At 53.9% G+C, this 14,175-nt stretch overlaps 4 protein-coding genes across 4 annotated transcripts; 2 read left to right on the top strand and 2 right to left on the bottom strand.

The window, feature by feature from the left end:
• Positions 1-1,241: 1,241 nt before the first annotated feature.
• Positions 1,242-3,476, top strand: N0V96_006483 (uncharacterized protein; the record flags this gene model as incomplete). The annotated part of the gene is made up of 6 exons (XM_053194952.2): positions 1,242-1,588; positions 1,641-2,143; positions 2,206-2,728; positions 3,001-3,037; positions 3,150-3,219; positions 3,313-3,476. 6 exons carry the CDS (start codon positions 1,242-1,244, stop codon positions 3,474-3,476), a joined length of 1,644 nt encoding a protein of 547 aa, XP_053047523.2.
• Positions 3,477-6,364: 2,888 nt separating this feature from the next.
• ERT1 (Transcriptional regulator of nonfermentable carbon utilization) lies at positions 6,365-8,657 on the top strand (the record flags this gene model as incomplete). Its single annotated transcript, XM_065757729.1, has 3 exons — positions 6,365-6,611; positions 6,782-8,550; positions 8,607-8,657. 3 exons carry the CDS (start codon positions 6,365-6,367, stop codon positions 8,655-8,657), a joined length of 2,067 nt encoding a protein of 688 aa, XP_065613646.1.
• A 452-nt stretch (positions 8,658-9,109) lies between these two features.
• Positions 9,110-9,971, bottom strand: FMN1 (riboflavin kinase; the record flags this gene model as incomplete). The annotated part of the gene is made up of 2 exons (XM_065757728.1): positions 9,110-9,430; positions 9,852-9,971. The coding sequence occupies 2 exons, from the start codon at positions 9,969-9,971 to the stop codon at positions 9,110-9,112; spliced, it is 441 nt and encodes a 146-aa protein (XP_065613645.1).
• Positions 9,972-11,292: 1,321 nt separating this feature from the next.
• Positions 11,293-12,012, bottom strand: FMP52 (Protein fmp52, mitochondrial; the record flags this gene model as incomplete). Its single annotated transcript, XM_053194949.1, has 1 exon — positions 11,293-12,012. One exon carries the CDS (start codon positions 12,010-12,012, stop codon positions 11,293-11,295), a length of 720 nt encoding a protein of 239 aa, XP_053047520.1.
• Positions 12,013-14,175: the final 2,163 nt, after the last annotated feature.

Genomic DNA, 14,175 nt, shown 5'->3' with positions numbered 1-14,175 from the left:
GACGGGCTGGGTTTCTCGTCAGCACCACATCTCGACCTATGTTGCTCGAATAGTCGACAGACCAAGGTTACAGGGCCAATTTTAGCACCTGTGACTCGTTGCAGAAGTAACAAGAGGTGACAGGCGCCTCCTGTCTCATATGATCCTAGGTTCCAGACGCCGAGGATCCCCCCGTCTCTTCCCGCTACCGCCAAATGAATGAGGAACCGCGACTTGTGAAAGTCTGGAATGAGCCGAAAAGGTCGTAGTGAATCTCGGCTCTTCCGACGTCATATCCATAGCAGTTTATTCCCGACAGAACCCCGTCCTTCAGTCACCCTTTTGGCTAACACAAATACAGCCAAGAGAAAAAGTCATCGTAATACTAATAAAATGTTAGCAATCGCAAACTCGCGCGAACCAACGCCGAACAACTCAAGGCCCCTTCTCATTGGACCCTTCCATCTGCTCTCTCGTGAATATGCTGTTGGCTCCGATGCAGGACTGGAAGATCCCCAAGGCCATGGAGGGTCCAACGCAGCGTCATCCATCCCACAGTTTGTCACCCATCCAGGGGGCTCTATGACACGCTTGCATGCCCCTCTCCATCTCCTCTCCTCTCCTCTCTTATTCCCTTCCGCCGCGATGACGAGATCCACCCTAGTCCGGGGTGTGATTCCTCTCGAAAGAGCGAACCGCGTTCTGGGCTGAATAATCGTCGAGAAATGCATGGGAAAAATCGCCAAACGGGTCGCGCCGTCTAGCCATCCGGTCGTCTTTGACTAATGCGTGTGAATGGATGCGGTGCCGATGGCGCGAGGTCCCCACTATCCCATCCACATCGAGGTCCTCGCACCTTTCTTTGCCTTGTTATCGGGAAAGCTGCAAAATCCATGAAAAAGAGGTTCTCTTCCACAAACAGACTCATCCCTTTCGCGGTTTCTTCTTCTGCGTCTTTGAAACAATTGGAAGAGTTGCAATGAGAGAGGAGCCGTTTCTCCCACTTCCAAATAAAAACCACAGCCCTGTACATACCTCCGTTGGCAGATCCTGTCACGATCCACACGACCGCTGGAACTCGGAACCCGGCCCATAATAACCACGCGGGTTATCCGTACAAATATCCGACATCCGCAATCGGCCGACTACTGTGCCCTTGATATCAAGTCGTTATCGAGTGGTCCTGAGTAAGACCCAAGTTGGAAAAAAAATTGTCGAGAATCGTTGCTGCTTGTTTATACTTGCGGTATTTGACGACAACCATGACGAACGAAGTCGAGAGAGACATTGAAAAGGCCGAGAGCCATTCATCAAATCAGGACGATGATAGCGCCACAGTCCACGAGGACTCAGGCTTCGAGCCCATCCGCACGGGCGCCGCCGGTACACGGTCACTCCGTCATTCGAGATCACTGACCCGGACGCGGTCACAAAACGGCTACAGCTGTGACGACTACCAAGAGGACGACAGCTCACCGAGAGAACCGGAAAAGGACCAGTATGAAGTGACTTTCGAGGGCGGCGACAGCGATCCTATGAGTCCACGGAGTTTGGGAAAAGCGAGGAAGTGGCTCATTGTATCCATTGTGTCGTGCGCGAGTTTTTGCGTGTAAGTGAAGTTGATCATCAACTCTGCCATGAGATGTTGACGTGTGAGACAGTACCGCTGCAAGCTCCATCTACACCTCGACGTATGCCCAGATGGATGCAGAATTCGGCAACTCCCGACTGGTGAGCACTATTGGCCTATCAGTCTTCGTTCTTGGCATCAGCTTGGGTCCCATGTTCCTGAGCCCTCTCAGCGAGTTTTACGGACGCCGGCCCATCTACCTCGTCTCTTGGTCCATGTATGTCATCTGGATCATCCCGTCAGCAGTCGCCAAGAACATTGCAACCATGATCGTTGCCCGATTCTTCGACGGTCTGTCTGGCAGTGCCTTTCTCGCCGTGTCCGGTGGCACAGTGAGTGACTTGTTTGCTCGTCATGAGCTTCAAGCCCCTATGCTCATGTACTCACTTGCTCCCTTCATCGGACCGTGCATCGGCCCGCTGATTGGTGGTTTCGTCAACTACAACGCCCACTGGAGATGGACGTACTATGTCATGATCATCTGGGCCTTTGCGCTTTTGGTAGCCATTGTCGTATTCGTCCCTGAGACTTATCGTGAGTGTCCATGGAGGGTGCGCCCTTGGACTAGCTTGTCAGAGCTGACCTTTTGCTTCCAGATCCGATCGTCCTGCGGACCAAGGCACGCAAGATCCGAAAAGAGACAGGTGACGAGCGGTGGAAGGCCCCTGTTGAGAACATGACCAAGTCTGTCATCAAGACAATCGGCATCTCCTTGATGCGTCCCTTCCAACTGATTGCCTTTGAACCCATGGTACTCAGTCTCGACATCTTCTCGGCCATTCTCTTGGGTATTCTATACCTTTTCTTCGGCGCATTCCCCCTTGTCTTCACAACGATCCATGGCTTCAACCTGTGGCAAGTTGGTCTTACCTTCCTCGGCATCCTCGTGGGCATGTTCCTTGCCGCCGCGACGGATCCCTTGTGGCACCGTATCCGTAGTCGTCTCATGGCCGACTTGGAGAAGGAGACGGGCGTTGAGGGTGCCAGCGAGCCAGAGTTCCGTCTTCCACCAGTCATCCTGGGTGCCTTCCTCTGTCCTATTGGCATATTCTGGTTCGGATGGAGCCTTCATGTGCACTGGATCATGCCTATCATTGGATCCGCCATTTTTGGAGCTGGGTAAGTTCAAATTTTCCTTCGCACAGCATCGCAACCATGACCCAAAGTTGGAAAAAGGCCCGTGGTTCCGCAACATGTGCATCTTGCTGCCGTGACAAGACAACCCCGTGGTTGCTTTGAGCAGGCCCTCTGCAGACTTCTGCAGGTTCATGTGCTGGCGTGTGCTTTCGGCCGTTAGGTATGCTTTGTCAGGCTTCCACGGACCGTGGGGTGATGTTGTTTTTCCATCTTGCATGCAGGAGTATGCAGCTGACCGTCTTGATGTGTCGCAGGACTCTCCTCGTCTTCACTGGAATCTTTACGTTTCTTGTAAGTGGAATATGTCCCGCCAACTCCCCGCTTGTGGCGTTCCAGGGGTTTGGAATCAGTCTCAGGCTCGGAGGTTACACGACAGGAATTGTGCTAAGTTTGGGGTTTATAGGTCGATGCTTATCCTTTATACGCCGCCTCGGCCCTCGCAAGTAATGCGTTTGTGCGATGCATGTTCGCTGGTGAGTTGCCCCGTGGCACCAACGCTCTCAACCACTCAGTTGGGAGGTGTCGTGTCTCGTACGCGGTGCTGACTTGGACTTCTCTTTCAACAGCCGCTTTCCCGTTGTTTGGAACGCAAATGTACAACAAGCTTGGATATTCTTGGGCTTCGTCATTGCTCGCCTTCTTGACGGTGGCCATGCTCCCATTCCCGTACATCTTCTTCAAATATGGCAAGAAGATCAGAAGTCGCAGTCGGTTCGCCACGCGGGCGTAAGACAAGGCGGCAGAGAGAAGAAGTCCACAACGGACAAAAAGAAAGTTGACGAAGGTGCCAATGCGACGAGAGATTCAGCGAAGGCCGGTGAAGGATCAGGTGTGGACGGCACCGCACAGACTTTCCACATCGGTGTGGAGGATCAGCAAAGAGGCTGTCTGGCTAATGGCTATGAATGGTTGACAGTGGTCGTATGTAGCCTCGCTGCCGGTGTTGTTGGTCGAGGGTGCCCATTTTGCCATGGCGGGCGCGTTCCTGGCCCAGATAGTCGAGCTGGGCTGCCACTTTGCGTTATTGGACGACTAGTGAGCGGGAGTCGGCGCGCAGCAGATGCGGCTGTTGATCGCGTCGATCGTCATGAGGTGGACGGCAGTAACCGTCTGCAAGTGCCCAAGGTGTCGGGCTGTCATTGATGGAAAGGTCATCAGGCAGCCATAGCGAGAAGGCTGGATGGTAACGCGGCATATGGGGGCTGGCCCGGTGGCTGCCAATGACGGGCGAGAAGCCTTGGTTGATTTTGTGCGCACATGTAATGAGATACCCCGAACCGTTGATGGGCCGCAGATGGATAGACAGACCGGTGCTCGGCACGTCGGTTAGAACCAACATTAGTTAATGCGATAATACCACCCCCATCATCAGCGAGCCGTGGCACGTTGGGTCTGTCACCACTGTCCAGGGACGTGAAGCTGGGTGTAAGTCGTCACTCGGCCCTCGGCTTGGCTTGTCTTGGTTCCAGGCAGACTGCGGACTGCGGATGTTGGATGTGGAGATCGTATTGGATCTCACATGCAGCAACAGGAACAGTGAGAATGCCAGATGTCCAATAGAGTGGCTTGCAGTTGCGTCGCTAACGTAATGCCGTGCGACTGAACCTGGCCATGTTGGAATCGTTGACAACAAGGCGAGGCAGATGACAAACGGATGGCCATTGTTTCTTGGGTTCAGGTTTCGGTCTTGTCGAGGATGATGTAAGTTGACATGATGGAATTCAAATCGTGGATAAGGTGAGCAGGATATGACCTGGCCAACCTTGTCCGGATCAAGTTGAGGATGCAAAGTGCGAGTTTGTGTCTTGAGGAACCTTTGCTCGGATTGCGTCTGGGTCCAAGTGGCATGGCAAGGCAGGTGCATAAGGTAAGGAAGGTATTCTGCAGGAGCAGGCGGCAGGCATGTGTCCAACTTTTAAACTACCTTCCTTGAGATATCCGTAGTGCCTACCTTATGTACGGTACGGTATTGAGTCTAAGAAGTACGGACGAAGATGGGTTGTTTCCGTTTCTGTTCGGAACTACCGTACCGCCTTCCACAGTCCACAACGGTGACTGTGTGTCCGACTGTCCGTCACCTCCATTTGGATGGATGCGACGGGAAGGGAAGAACCTACACCAACTGGAGACTCGAGGACCTGGATGACTGTGCAGCCACGGCAGCGTTCTGAGGTGGGAAGGATAGAAGAAGTGTGCATTGTGCTGGGTACATCTTCCGCATCGCACTTTGTGTGGTGCATCATGTAGCAGCTACCCGTGAGGCACGAATAGTGGATTCCTCGGCTGGAACCCACAAAATACACCCACATTCCCCCTCGGCCCAACGAATGACGAGTGTGACATTTTCTCCAAGAAAACCCCGCAGCTCAGCACACAAATCTTTGACCAACAGCAGCGAGGCTGGGGCATCCGTTTTCTCTTTGGGCCTGTTAACTGCTGTATGTTACCTACCACCTTACGGATACAGCCCGTAACTTTGGTACCTTGTCTAGGTATCCCTCTCGTTTTCTTTACCGACCGTCAGCTCTGACGACAAACCTCTCGCGTGCTCCTCTTCCACCCGACCGAGGATAAACATCACGACTCCAAAATCTGCCCCGACCTCCGACGACGCCGCTTTTCCCCTCAATTGCGCCGCTGCGATTGCGATCGAGAACCTGCGAATGCGATCCGCTCAACCAGTGCTACTTATTGCAAAGTAGCCCACCAAACTCCCGTACCGCGTGTCAATGCTTGCATCAGACAAGCACAGGGACAACGGCTTCCTGCATATACCATTTACTCCCTCGACCTCTCAGAACCTCCCTCACATCACCCCGGCCCAGCGCCGTCAGTCGGCTATCCGCCCAACGACCTTGTCTACCTCCTTGTTCCCGCGACCTCATGTGGTCCGCGACGCGAACACCGGTCTCGAGACGACTGCGCCAACCATCGAGTCCAAGGGACCTAGACCTGTCGTGACGAGCACGTCGCACAAGAAACGCCTCTTTCCTCTCCACCAACTTACCATTGGAGACTCGTGACTGCTGAGGATACGAGCTGTGGGAGACTCAAGGCTCGCCGCCTCCGTCATTTCTGCCCAGTTCTGCTTGTAAGCCGTCTGCCCGCCTGCGGCGCAAAGGGAACCCAAAGAAAGAGGGAGAAAACAAGGCTCTACCCGGCCTATATTGCGGGAGCGCACAGCGCCTATTTCTGGCCCTGTTCTCTCATACTACGTCGCCGCGGGAAACTATTGTCCGGCTCGACTCCTATTCGCAGACTCGAACTGCCATTACGCACACGGGTCTTGGAGATAGCTAGTCACGCAGTGGTGGTGTACTTTGAGCTGTGTGCGAGGCAACAGCCCAGCTAGAAAGAACCCCGGCGTGTGTCACTCTACGCCGACGCAGGAGGATTTTCCTGCTTTCTTTCCTATTATACGACGCCTATCCAGCGCGACACCGGGCTAGCCCACATACGTTTGAAAGTGAGCCGTGTGGTTTCGCAAACAGACCATCAGGGACATTCGTGGACCGGGGCTTGCAGTGCCGTGCCGTGCCATCACTGCGCCAGCTCCCACGCACGCCGTTATCGCTTTTCTGCCCAAGGGGGGGCTTGTATATATAAATCCACGACACCATGCCTGACGGCCAGGACGACACCGGGCCAGAGGTCTCGGATGCCATGTCAGATAATGACCACGACTACGACGACGATACGCCCGTAAGAGACGACGACGACGAAAAGATGGCTGAATCTCACGACAGTGGTGCCGATACCAACGGCGAGGTCAAGAAGAAGTACGATCCCAAGGATCCATCACGACCAAGGAGGAAGAAGGCTCGCCGGGCGTGCTTTGCCTGCCAACGAGCCCATCTGACTTGCGGTAAGCTTTGCCCGATTCCTCAGGGTTCGGCTCGCGATAGTCTCTGGTCAAGTGAACACCCGTGAAGTCATGTAATGCTTTGACATAAACCCCGTGGTAACCGGGGTTTAGCTGCCTACTCCACTCACATGGCCGTCTGCGATGCAACCTTGCTGATGGGATGGCTACAGGAGATGAACGACCTTGTCAGCGATGCATCAAGCGTGGACTCGCAGAGGCTTGCCAAGACGGCGTCCGCAAGAAGGCAAAGTATCTGCATGATGCTCCGCCCGAAGCTCTCCGACCCGTGCTGGGTCCGAACTACAACCCGAACGCGGCGCCCGCCCGCCCCAACGGCCAACGACATCACAGCGGGGCCTCGGATACGGCCTCGACAGCAGGCAGCACGTATTTCGGTCAGAGCTCAACCGCGTCATTCCCCGTATACTCGGGTCAGCAAACACCCGTCGGCATTCCCGATGGCCTACCGTATCAGGCGCAACCATCGCCGATATCACCGTCTTTCCCGCAGCCGAGCAACACTGCTCGATCCATTGGCGGCATGATCTCGCCGCAGGTCGCCAACGACCCCTTTAATACGTTATTCGATCCAAGCAACCCAGCAATCTTCAACTTTGATCTGGAAGGGCTCAACTTTGGCAGCCAGTATGGCGCCATGGAGTTCGGCATGCTAGGGCACATGTCGTCAGGCGCAGCGGAGACCCCTCCGCGTGACGGCTCCCTGTCAGGACCAAGTGGTGAAGTCAACTTTGGATCCACAAACGTCTTTGGCAACAATGGCAACAACCAGTTTGGCCAAGTATACGATAGCGGTATGATCAACGATTTCATGGGTGTAGACCAGTCTTCCAACGGCATGTACCAACAAGGCAATCTGCAACATGGCCTTCCACATGCCTACGCCATTGCTGCTGGCCCAACAAGCCTACATAGTCCAAGCACAGACAACACCGCCAGCCCGCAACCTACTAACTTTACCTTTGAAGGATCTCCAAGTGGGAACTTTGGCGCTGTTGGAAACTCCCAGACCATAACCGCCCCGACGCGGCCCAAAGCAAAGACCGGCGCCCCTCAAAAGAGTGGCCCTCACACGCTGCTCGGCAAGAGGCAGCGCGACCCTTCGTCCATTTACGAGACCGTGAAAGAGCCATATCCGTACCTCGCCGGCTTCCACGCTCTCATCGACTACCTGCCGAAACGCTTCTCGGCGAACATGACGTTGCGCATCGCAAAGGCGCTCGCCAGCATTCGCCCGTCATTTATTGCCTGCACCAAGACTCTCAGCCGTCAGGATCTCATCTTCATGGAGAAGTGTTTTCAACGCACTCTATTCGAGTACGAAGAGTTCATGCACCACACCTCGGCGCCCACTATTGTCCTTCGCCGTACGGGCGAGATTGCGGCCGTCAACAAGGAGTTCATCGCTCTAACAGGCTGGACCAAGGATGTTCTCCTCGGGAACGATCCCAACCTGAACGTCAATACCGGCGGTACCGGGTCGACAACCAACAGTGGCCGCAATACCGGCCGTGCGGGCTTCTCAACGCCAAAGGCACCTGCCGCAACGCTTGCCGACCAGATCAAGAATGAGAGCGGGCCACGGAAACAGCCCGTCTTCATTGCCGAGATCCTCGACGATGACAGCGTGGTTGAGTTCTATGACGACTTTTCGCATCTTGCCTTTGGCGACAGCCGAGGCAGCGTCAACCGCACATGTCGGATCCTCAAGTACCGCACGAAAGAGCAGACGGAGAGCGCGGCGTCGTCGGATATGACGCCGCAGCAGGACCCGCGCAAGAGCATACTCAGCAACCGTGTTACCCGAATCGATGGCGAGCACGGCATCTCAAAGATTGAGAAGGACGGCAAGGTGGACTGCCGGTATTGCTGGATGATTAAACGAGACGTATTCGATATCCCCATGTTGATTGTTATGAACGTGAGTAATCCCCCTATAAAGCAGTTGAGGAGTATTTATCATACTGACATGCACAGTTTCTTCCATGTTATTCCCAGAACAAGGAAACTCATGGACTGGCTGTGTGAGGTGCAGTATTTTAAAAAGGGGCGATCAGAGCACACATGAGGTGGGAGAAGGCATGGGAGGCGTTTTCACTTTGATTCAAAGGTTCAGTGTGTTCTCTCGTCATTTGTTTGACATTGCCCTTTCTCGTTAAGGGGAGAGATCGGGAAAGGCGCATCTTTCGGGAGGGGATTGATCGATGGTCACATAACTCGTTGTTTCCTTTACAACACTTCACTTCTGCTGAACCCCTCGGGGAGAGAGGGGAAATACCCAAGGACCCCATATGTTTTGGACAGACAGAACCCTTTTTTGAATGAATGCATCCTTCTATAAATTTCTAACGCTTCGTTCATTTGTATTTGTGTGACTTTTTTTTTATAAAAAACGTGACGTTCGTGATCGTAAGAGTTGAATGAGATAAGGATAGATGTGAACATGAGAGATGTTCGGCTTCTGATTTCCAGACTTGAATTCAAGCCTTGGGCAGCTCCTCAACCAACCACTTCGCATCAAGCGTCCCGTCCACCGTGCCCTTGGGCCGCAGCGCCTTGGGCGGGTGCCACGCGTCCCTGGCGAGCGAGTTCTTGGCCACCTCGCAATCGGTGTTGATATCGGCAATCAACGCCTCGAGGCTCTTGTAATCGAGCTCGTCGCGGACGAATCCCAAAATCAGCAGGCGCATGTGTGCGTCGTAAAAGTCGGCGCTGAACTTGTGCAGGACGTGGACCTCGGCGGAGCGGACCGTGTTCTTGTAAAAGGGGTTGTAGCCGATAGACATGACCATGGGGTAGAGCTGGAAGTCAATGTGCGGTTGGGCGGGACCGGAGCCGGAGGTGGAGGAGGTGCCGGGGGCGGCGACGCGGTCTGGGTGGGAGGGGGGCAGGGAGAGGGAGGCCCAGCCGAAGTAGACGCCTGATTTTATGGTGTCGATCCAGGGGGTGAGGGAGGCGTCTACAGGGGAGGTTTGCGGTTGGGATGCCGAGCTGTGGTGGATGGGTGGGATGGGTTAGTATGGGGTGGAGGTTCGACGAGAGATGTTTGTGTTCGGGGGAGGGGGGAGGGGGGGTCATAAGTGATGGTATCGAGAAGCATGAGGTGTGAGTTTGAGGCGTTTTGTGTGTAGATCATGAGAAGAGGCAGAGCACGAGAGGCATCGTCGGTGAAAGGGTTGCAGGAATGTAGGATATGAGAGAGAGTGACAGTGGCCGACTTACCTCCTTGGACCCCCGGCCGAAGCCAGAGATGACCTTGCCTTCCATCTTGTACGGGTAAGGAGCCTCGGGGCCCGACTCCGGGCCGACAATGAGGGGACGAGTTGTCTCTGTTGCCACCATTTTTGCTGATTCTTTCTTCTAAATTCTCTCTTGACTCCCTTTTCTGTGTTACACTGCCCTTTGTGTTGAGAGATGTAGAGGTTGGTTGAGATGAGTGGTTGTCGCGATGCTGATTAATCCAACACCGAGGTGAGTGAGTGAGATTCTCAACAGTAGGTAAGCTTGGTGGAGCTTGGTATCTGCTAAATGTGTTAGTTTAGGGATCAGATTGAACTGGGCAATACAGCTTACAGTTGAAAGTACGGAATTTGTAGAAAAGATCTTTAAAGGTTTTCAAGTGTGAGAGTGAGAAACGTTTAGACAGATTGCGACATTGGGTGAGAGAGAGAGAGAGAGCCGCTTCGATGATGAGATGAAGGTGGTGGTGGGGCTGGGGGATGAAATGGAGGGGTCGTCGTCAGGTCGTTCCGGTGTGACTGATTCGGGCGGCTTCCATCGATAAGGCTCTCGAGGGAAAGCGGGTGCAGGTGCACCTGTGGACCTACCCTGGTGCGTTATCGATTTCGCGATCGGGAGGGGCACGACGTTGCGCCGACCAGTGGGGCCTCCCTCCTTCTCCCGCGTTATGGAGGGGGAAGCACAAGCCGGCAGGCCGGGGGGCTGCTGTATGACAATGCAGTCATCTTCTTGCTTATTCTCTCGTCCAATGATTTTCACATATTTACTTGATTCGTCCCGTGTAAGTGTAAGACGTGTGTAGGTTGACCATGGGAAGCGCAGTCGACTACTTTCCAATCCATTTCAATATAAAACTTGTGAATAACTAGATCCATTATATAAGTAGGTAGATACATATATGACATTTTGTTGCCTGGACGCAAAACTTTTTCGTTTATCTAAAGACAGTTGGGTGGTATTTTTTTCTTACACGAGGGGATATCAACAAATTCCAGCAAAACCAATAAAACCAATGATATCAACAAGAGAAAAAAAGAAAGAAAAAAAAAAGACGAATCACGATGGTGCTGACAACCCCATCTCTCAACGTTCCCACTGACGATGGGAAAAGACGAGCTTCGTGATTCCACACGAAACAAGCTTTTTTCCACCTGAACCGTTTGTCACCAACATCCGCAATACCCTATGACCTATGTCTCTGCGTTGCCGTAACCACGGGACAAAGATGTCATTGGGTCCCGAGCAGAATGGCCACCGGCCGGCACGCTGTGATACCACCGAAACATCCCGCGGGATGAGACAGACTGCGTGAGACCAGGAGAAAAGGAACGATCCCGATGAGGGCGTACTTGTCCTCTTTTAAGAGGTTTGACCATGGCTCTGTGGGTGTCACTGACAAACACCCGTCTAACCCTCCCGAGACCTAAGACCGGGGCCAGGCGCCGTGCTTCCACTCGGTCCGCCCAAGCCTCACAATCTCGGGCGCCTCAATGACCCACAGACCGGCAGGCGCCTTGCCCTGCTCGACGAGGACGGCAGCGTGCACGGCAGCGCGGGCAATCACCTCTGCCTCCTGGCCAAAGGTATCCTGCACCCCGCGATTGAGCATGCCCAAACCCCGAATGACGGACTGGAACACGCCCTCGCCGGCGCGGCTCTCCTCGCGAGCGCCCAAGATCAGACCCGGCTTGAGGATGATGCCGTGGTCGAACCCGGCCTCTTTGATGGCGTCCTCGACGCCGTTCTTCATCTTGCTGTAGGGCGCCTGCGCGCTCAACGCGCCGCGGGTGCCGCCGCTTGAGATGAAGATGAAGGCCTTGGAACCGGCGGCCTTGGCGGCTTTCACGAGCTCGACGTTGAGGTCGTGGTCGATTTTCCACTGGTTGGCGATGCCGCCGGCCGCGGCGCGGGTGGTGCCGAGGGCGGAGAAGACGACAGTGGGCGTGGGCTGCAGGGCGGCGAGCTTGGGGGGCCAGGCCGAGGTGTCCTGCTCGATGACGGGCTTGAGGGTCAGGCCGCCGGCTTTGGGGGGCCTGCGGGAGATTGTGTTGACGGCGGCGAAGGCTTCCGAGGTGATGAGGTTCCCGAGGATGTGGGAGCCCACGAGGCCGGTGGAGCCAATGACTGCGGCGTTGTGCGCCATTGTAGTTTGGTTGTTTTGTTAGAATCTGGGTCAAATGGAGAGTCTGGGTGTTTTTGCTGTAGCTTTTCCCCCTTGTCGCTTAGGAACAGAGAGAAGAAGAAAAGGTGAGATGATTGATACGACGAAGATGTCGGGTCCGACGGGTTGGGTATCTGGCGCAGTGGTAAACGGGTATGGTTGTCTGTGATGCTGCAGCGGTTGGCGCTTCTTTCCTGTCTGTGGGAAAAAGAAAAAGAAGAGAAGAGGTTGAGGAAGAGGCGCGAGAGCAGAGTGCAGGAAGTCTGTGGGATATGTTGATGCGGGCTTTATGAGAGCTTGGCTGGCGCAGGAGCTTTTTCGAACCCTAATGAAGTTTGCTTGATCTTTGCAATGTCTGTGTGTACTTGGTGAGACAAGGCCGTGAGAAGGGGGGGGCGTGGTGATTGAAAGACGAGGCTATTTGAGGGGGAGTGCAAGAGATTGGGCACAGAGGGATGAAGTGTGAGGCTATTGTACCTTTTGATGGTAAGTCTTAGGCAAAGAGACGGAGAGATCAAAAGTAGACGCGTGTACTGGTTGAGGAGCTGGAGTGGAAGAGGCAGGCTGTCGAGCAATGTTCCTTGGATATGACGAAAGGTTGGCTCCTGCGTTTGCGCCTGGAGACCGTTGACAACTAGGATGGTACTTGATGGGGAGGGGTGGTTTGCGAACCACAGCGGGGGGAAGAGGGAAAACCGAAAAGAAAGAGACGATTGCGAAAAGTTGGAACGGTTTGTCTTTCAAGCTTAGACTGGGGAGGTCGAAGCGGCTTTCTACTTATCTCTCGACCGTCTAGTTCCTCCCTCTGCGGAAAGTGCAAATATAGGCAGAGATTATTACAGATGCCTTTGGATTACAAAGATGGCCCCACTCTCTTAACGCCGTCACGGTAGTAGAACTTTGGAAGTATTGTAGAAGTAGAATGACGCCGGGGAGACCGCCTCGGGATCATCACAACGGCTCCTCCTCGCTCGGGGTTTCGGTTCCACATCAGGTTCGCAGAGTCTCGAGCTTTCGTCTCTAATTGTGGGAAAAGGAGGGGTTCACGGTTCACCTTGAAGTCCGTATTGGCATTACTCGGCGGTTACCCATCTACACTTACACCGTGGAGCAAAATCTCGCATTCAGGCAAAACGGCCATTGCATGAATTTGAAGAATGCCAAAGCACATTTCACACATGACTAGCAGCTACGTGCTCGGCTAGAGAGCCCTATCTACCTTACCTTGGCTTTGCTCTAGGTCCTTTCTCTCTTTTGTGACCGCGAATCCGACGAGACGTTTTGGGTGCTTAGGAACAGGTAACGAGAACCGAAGAAAGAGAGAAAGAGAAGGGCAGGGGGAAGCCAAGATGGAAGAGCTCAAGCTGGGGAAAGTCCGCAAGTCATGCAGAGCTCCGCCTTACACGGAGACCTCGGTGCTGGTCCCTCGCTCAACTGGGGCTGCTTAACGCCGGCATGGTGGACCTTCTCTCTCCGTCCTGACCTGAGCTGGTCGGCCACTCAAGTATCCCTAAAGACACTGTTCTTTCCGAGATTATTTGAACTGCTCATGTTAAATCCCATTCTACTAATAATAATCCTGTGGTTATAGCCAAGTTTCCAGGCGCAGTTTTCAAACTCAACCTGTAAATTTACAACGAATCGTGTGAGTCTCACCTTTTCGGCGTTAAGGTCCATGCTGGACGGACGTGGAGAACGCGGACAGTCCGCCGAATCGTAGACTCCACCGCCGCGGAATCCGCGACCGCAGAATGCGGAATTTCTCTCAATTGGAGGTCTTTCATCAGCAAGGCCTTGACAACGGCTCTACCGAAACCCTGAAAATCATGACCAAAGGAACGGGAACAGGAAGAGGTAGGACTTCCTCTGATGGAGAAGTTTTGACTTGGAACCTGTTGTCGAACGTTCAACCGACGAACAATTGAAAGAGACCTTGTAACACTGGGATGAACTCTACGACCTAGATATCTGAAGGAGATCAATCAATACCAGTCACCTTATGGAAGGGTATGTCATTGAAATTACAGATATGGGGGCTTGCCAAAGTTGAAGAGACAATGAGGTAAGCTTGCTCAAGGTGACAGAGAGGTGAAGCAAGACCAGGCGACGGCCAGACTAACGCGGGGTGCCTGATCCCTGCAGCCG

Source organism: Colletotrichum fioriniae (assembly GCF_027942845.1).
Source record: "Colletotrichum fioriniae strain IMI 355084 chromosome Unknown scaffold_7, whole genome shotgun sequence".
NCBI classification, from domain to species: Eukaryota; Fungi; Ascomycota; class Sordariomycetes; order Glomerellales; family Glomerellaceae; genus Colletotrichum; species Colletotrichum fioriniae.
The sequence above is the reverse complement of the archived record's forward strand: the minus strand, read 5'-3'. Positions and strand labels throughout refer to the sequence as shown.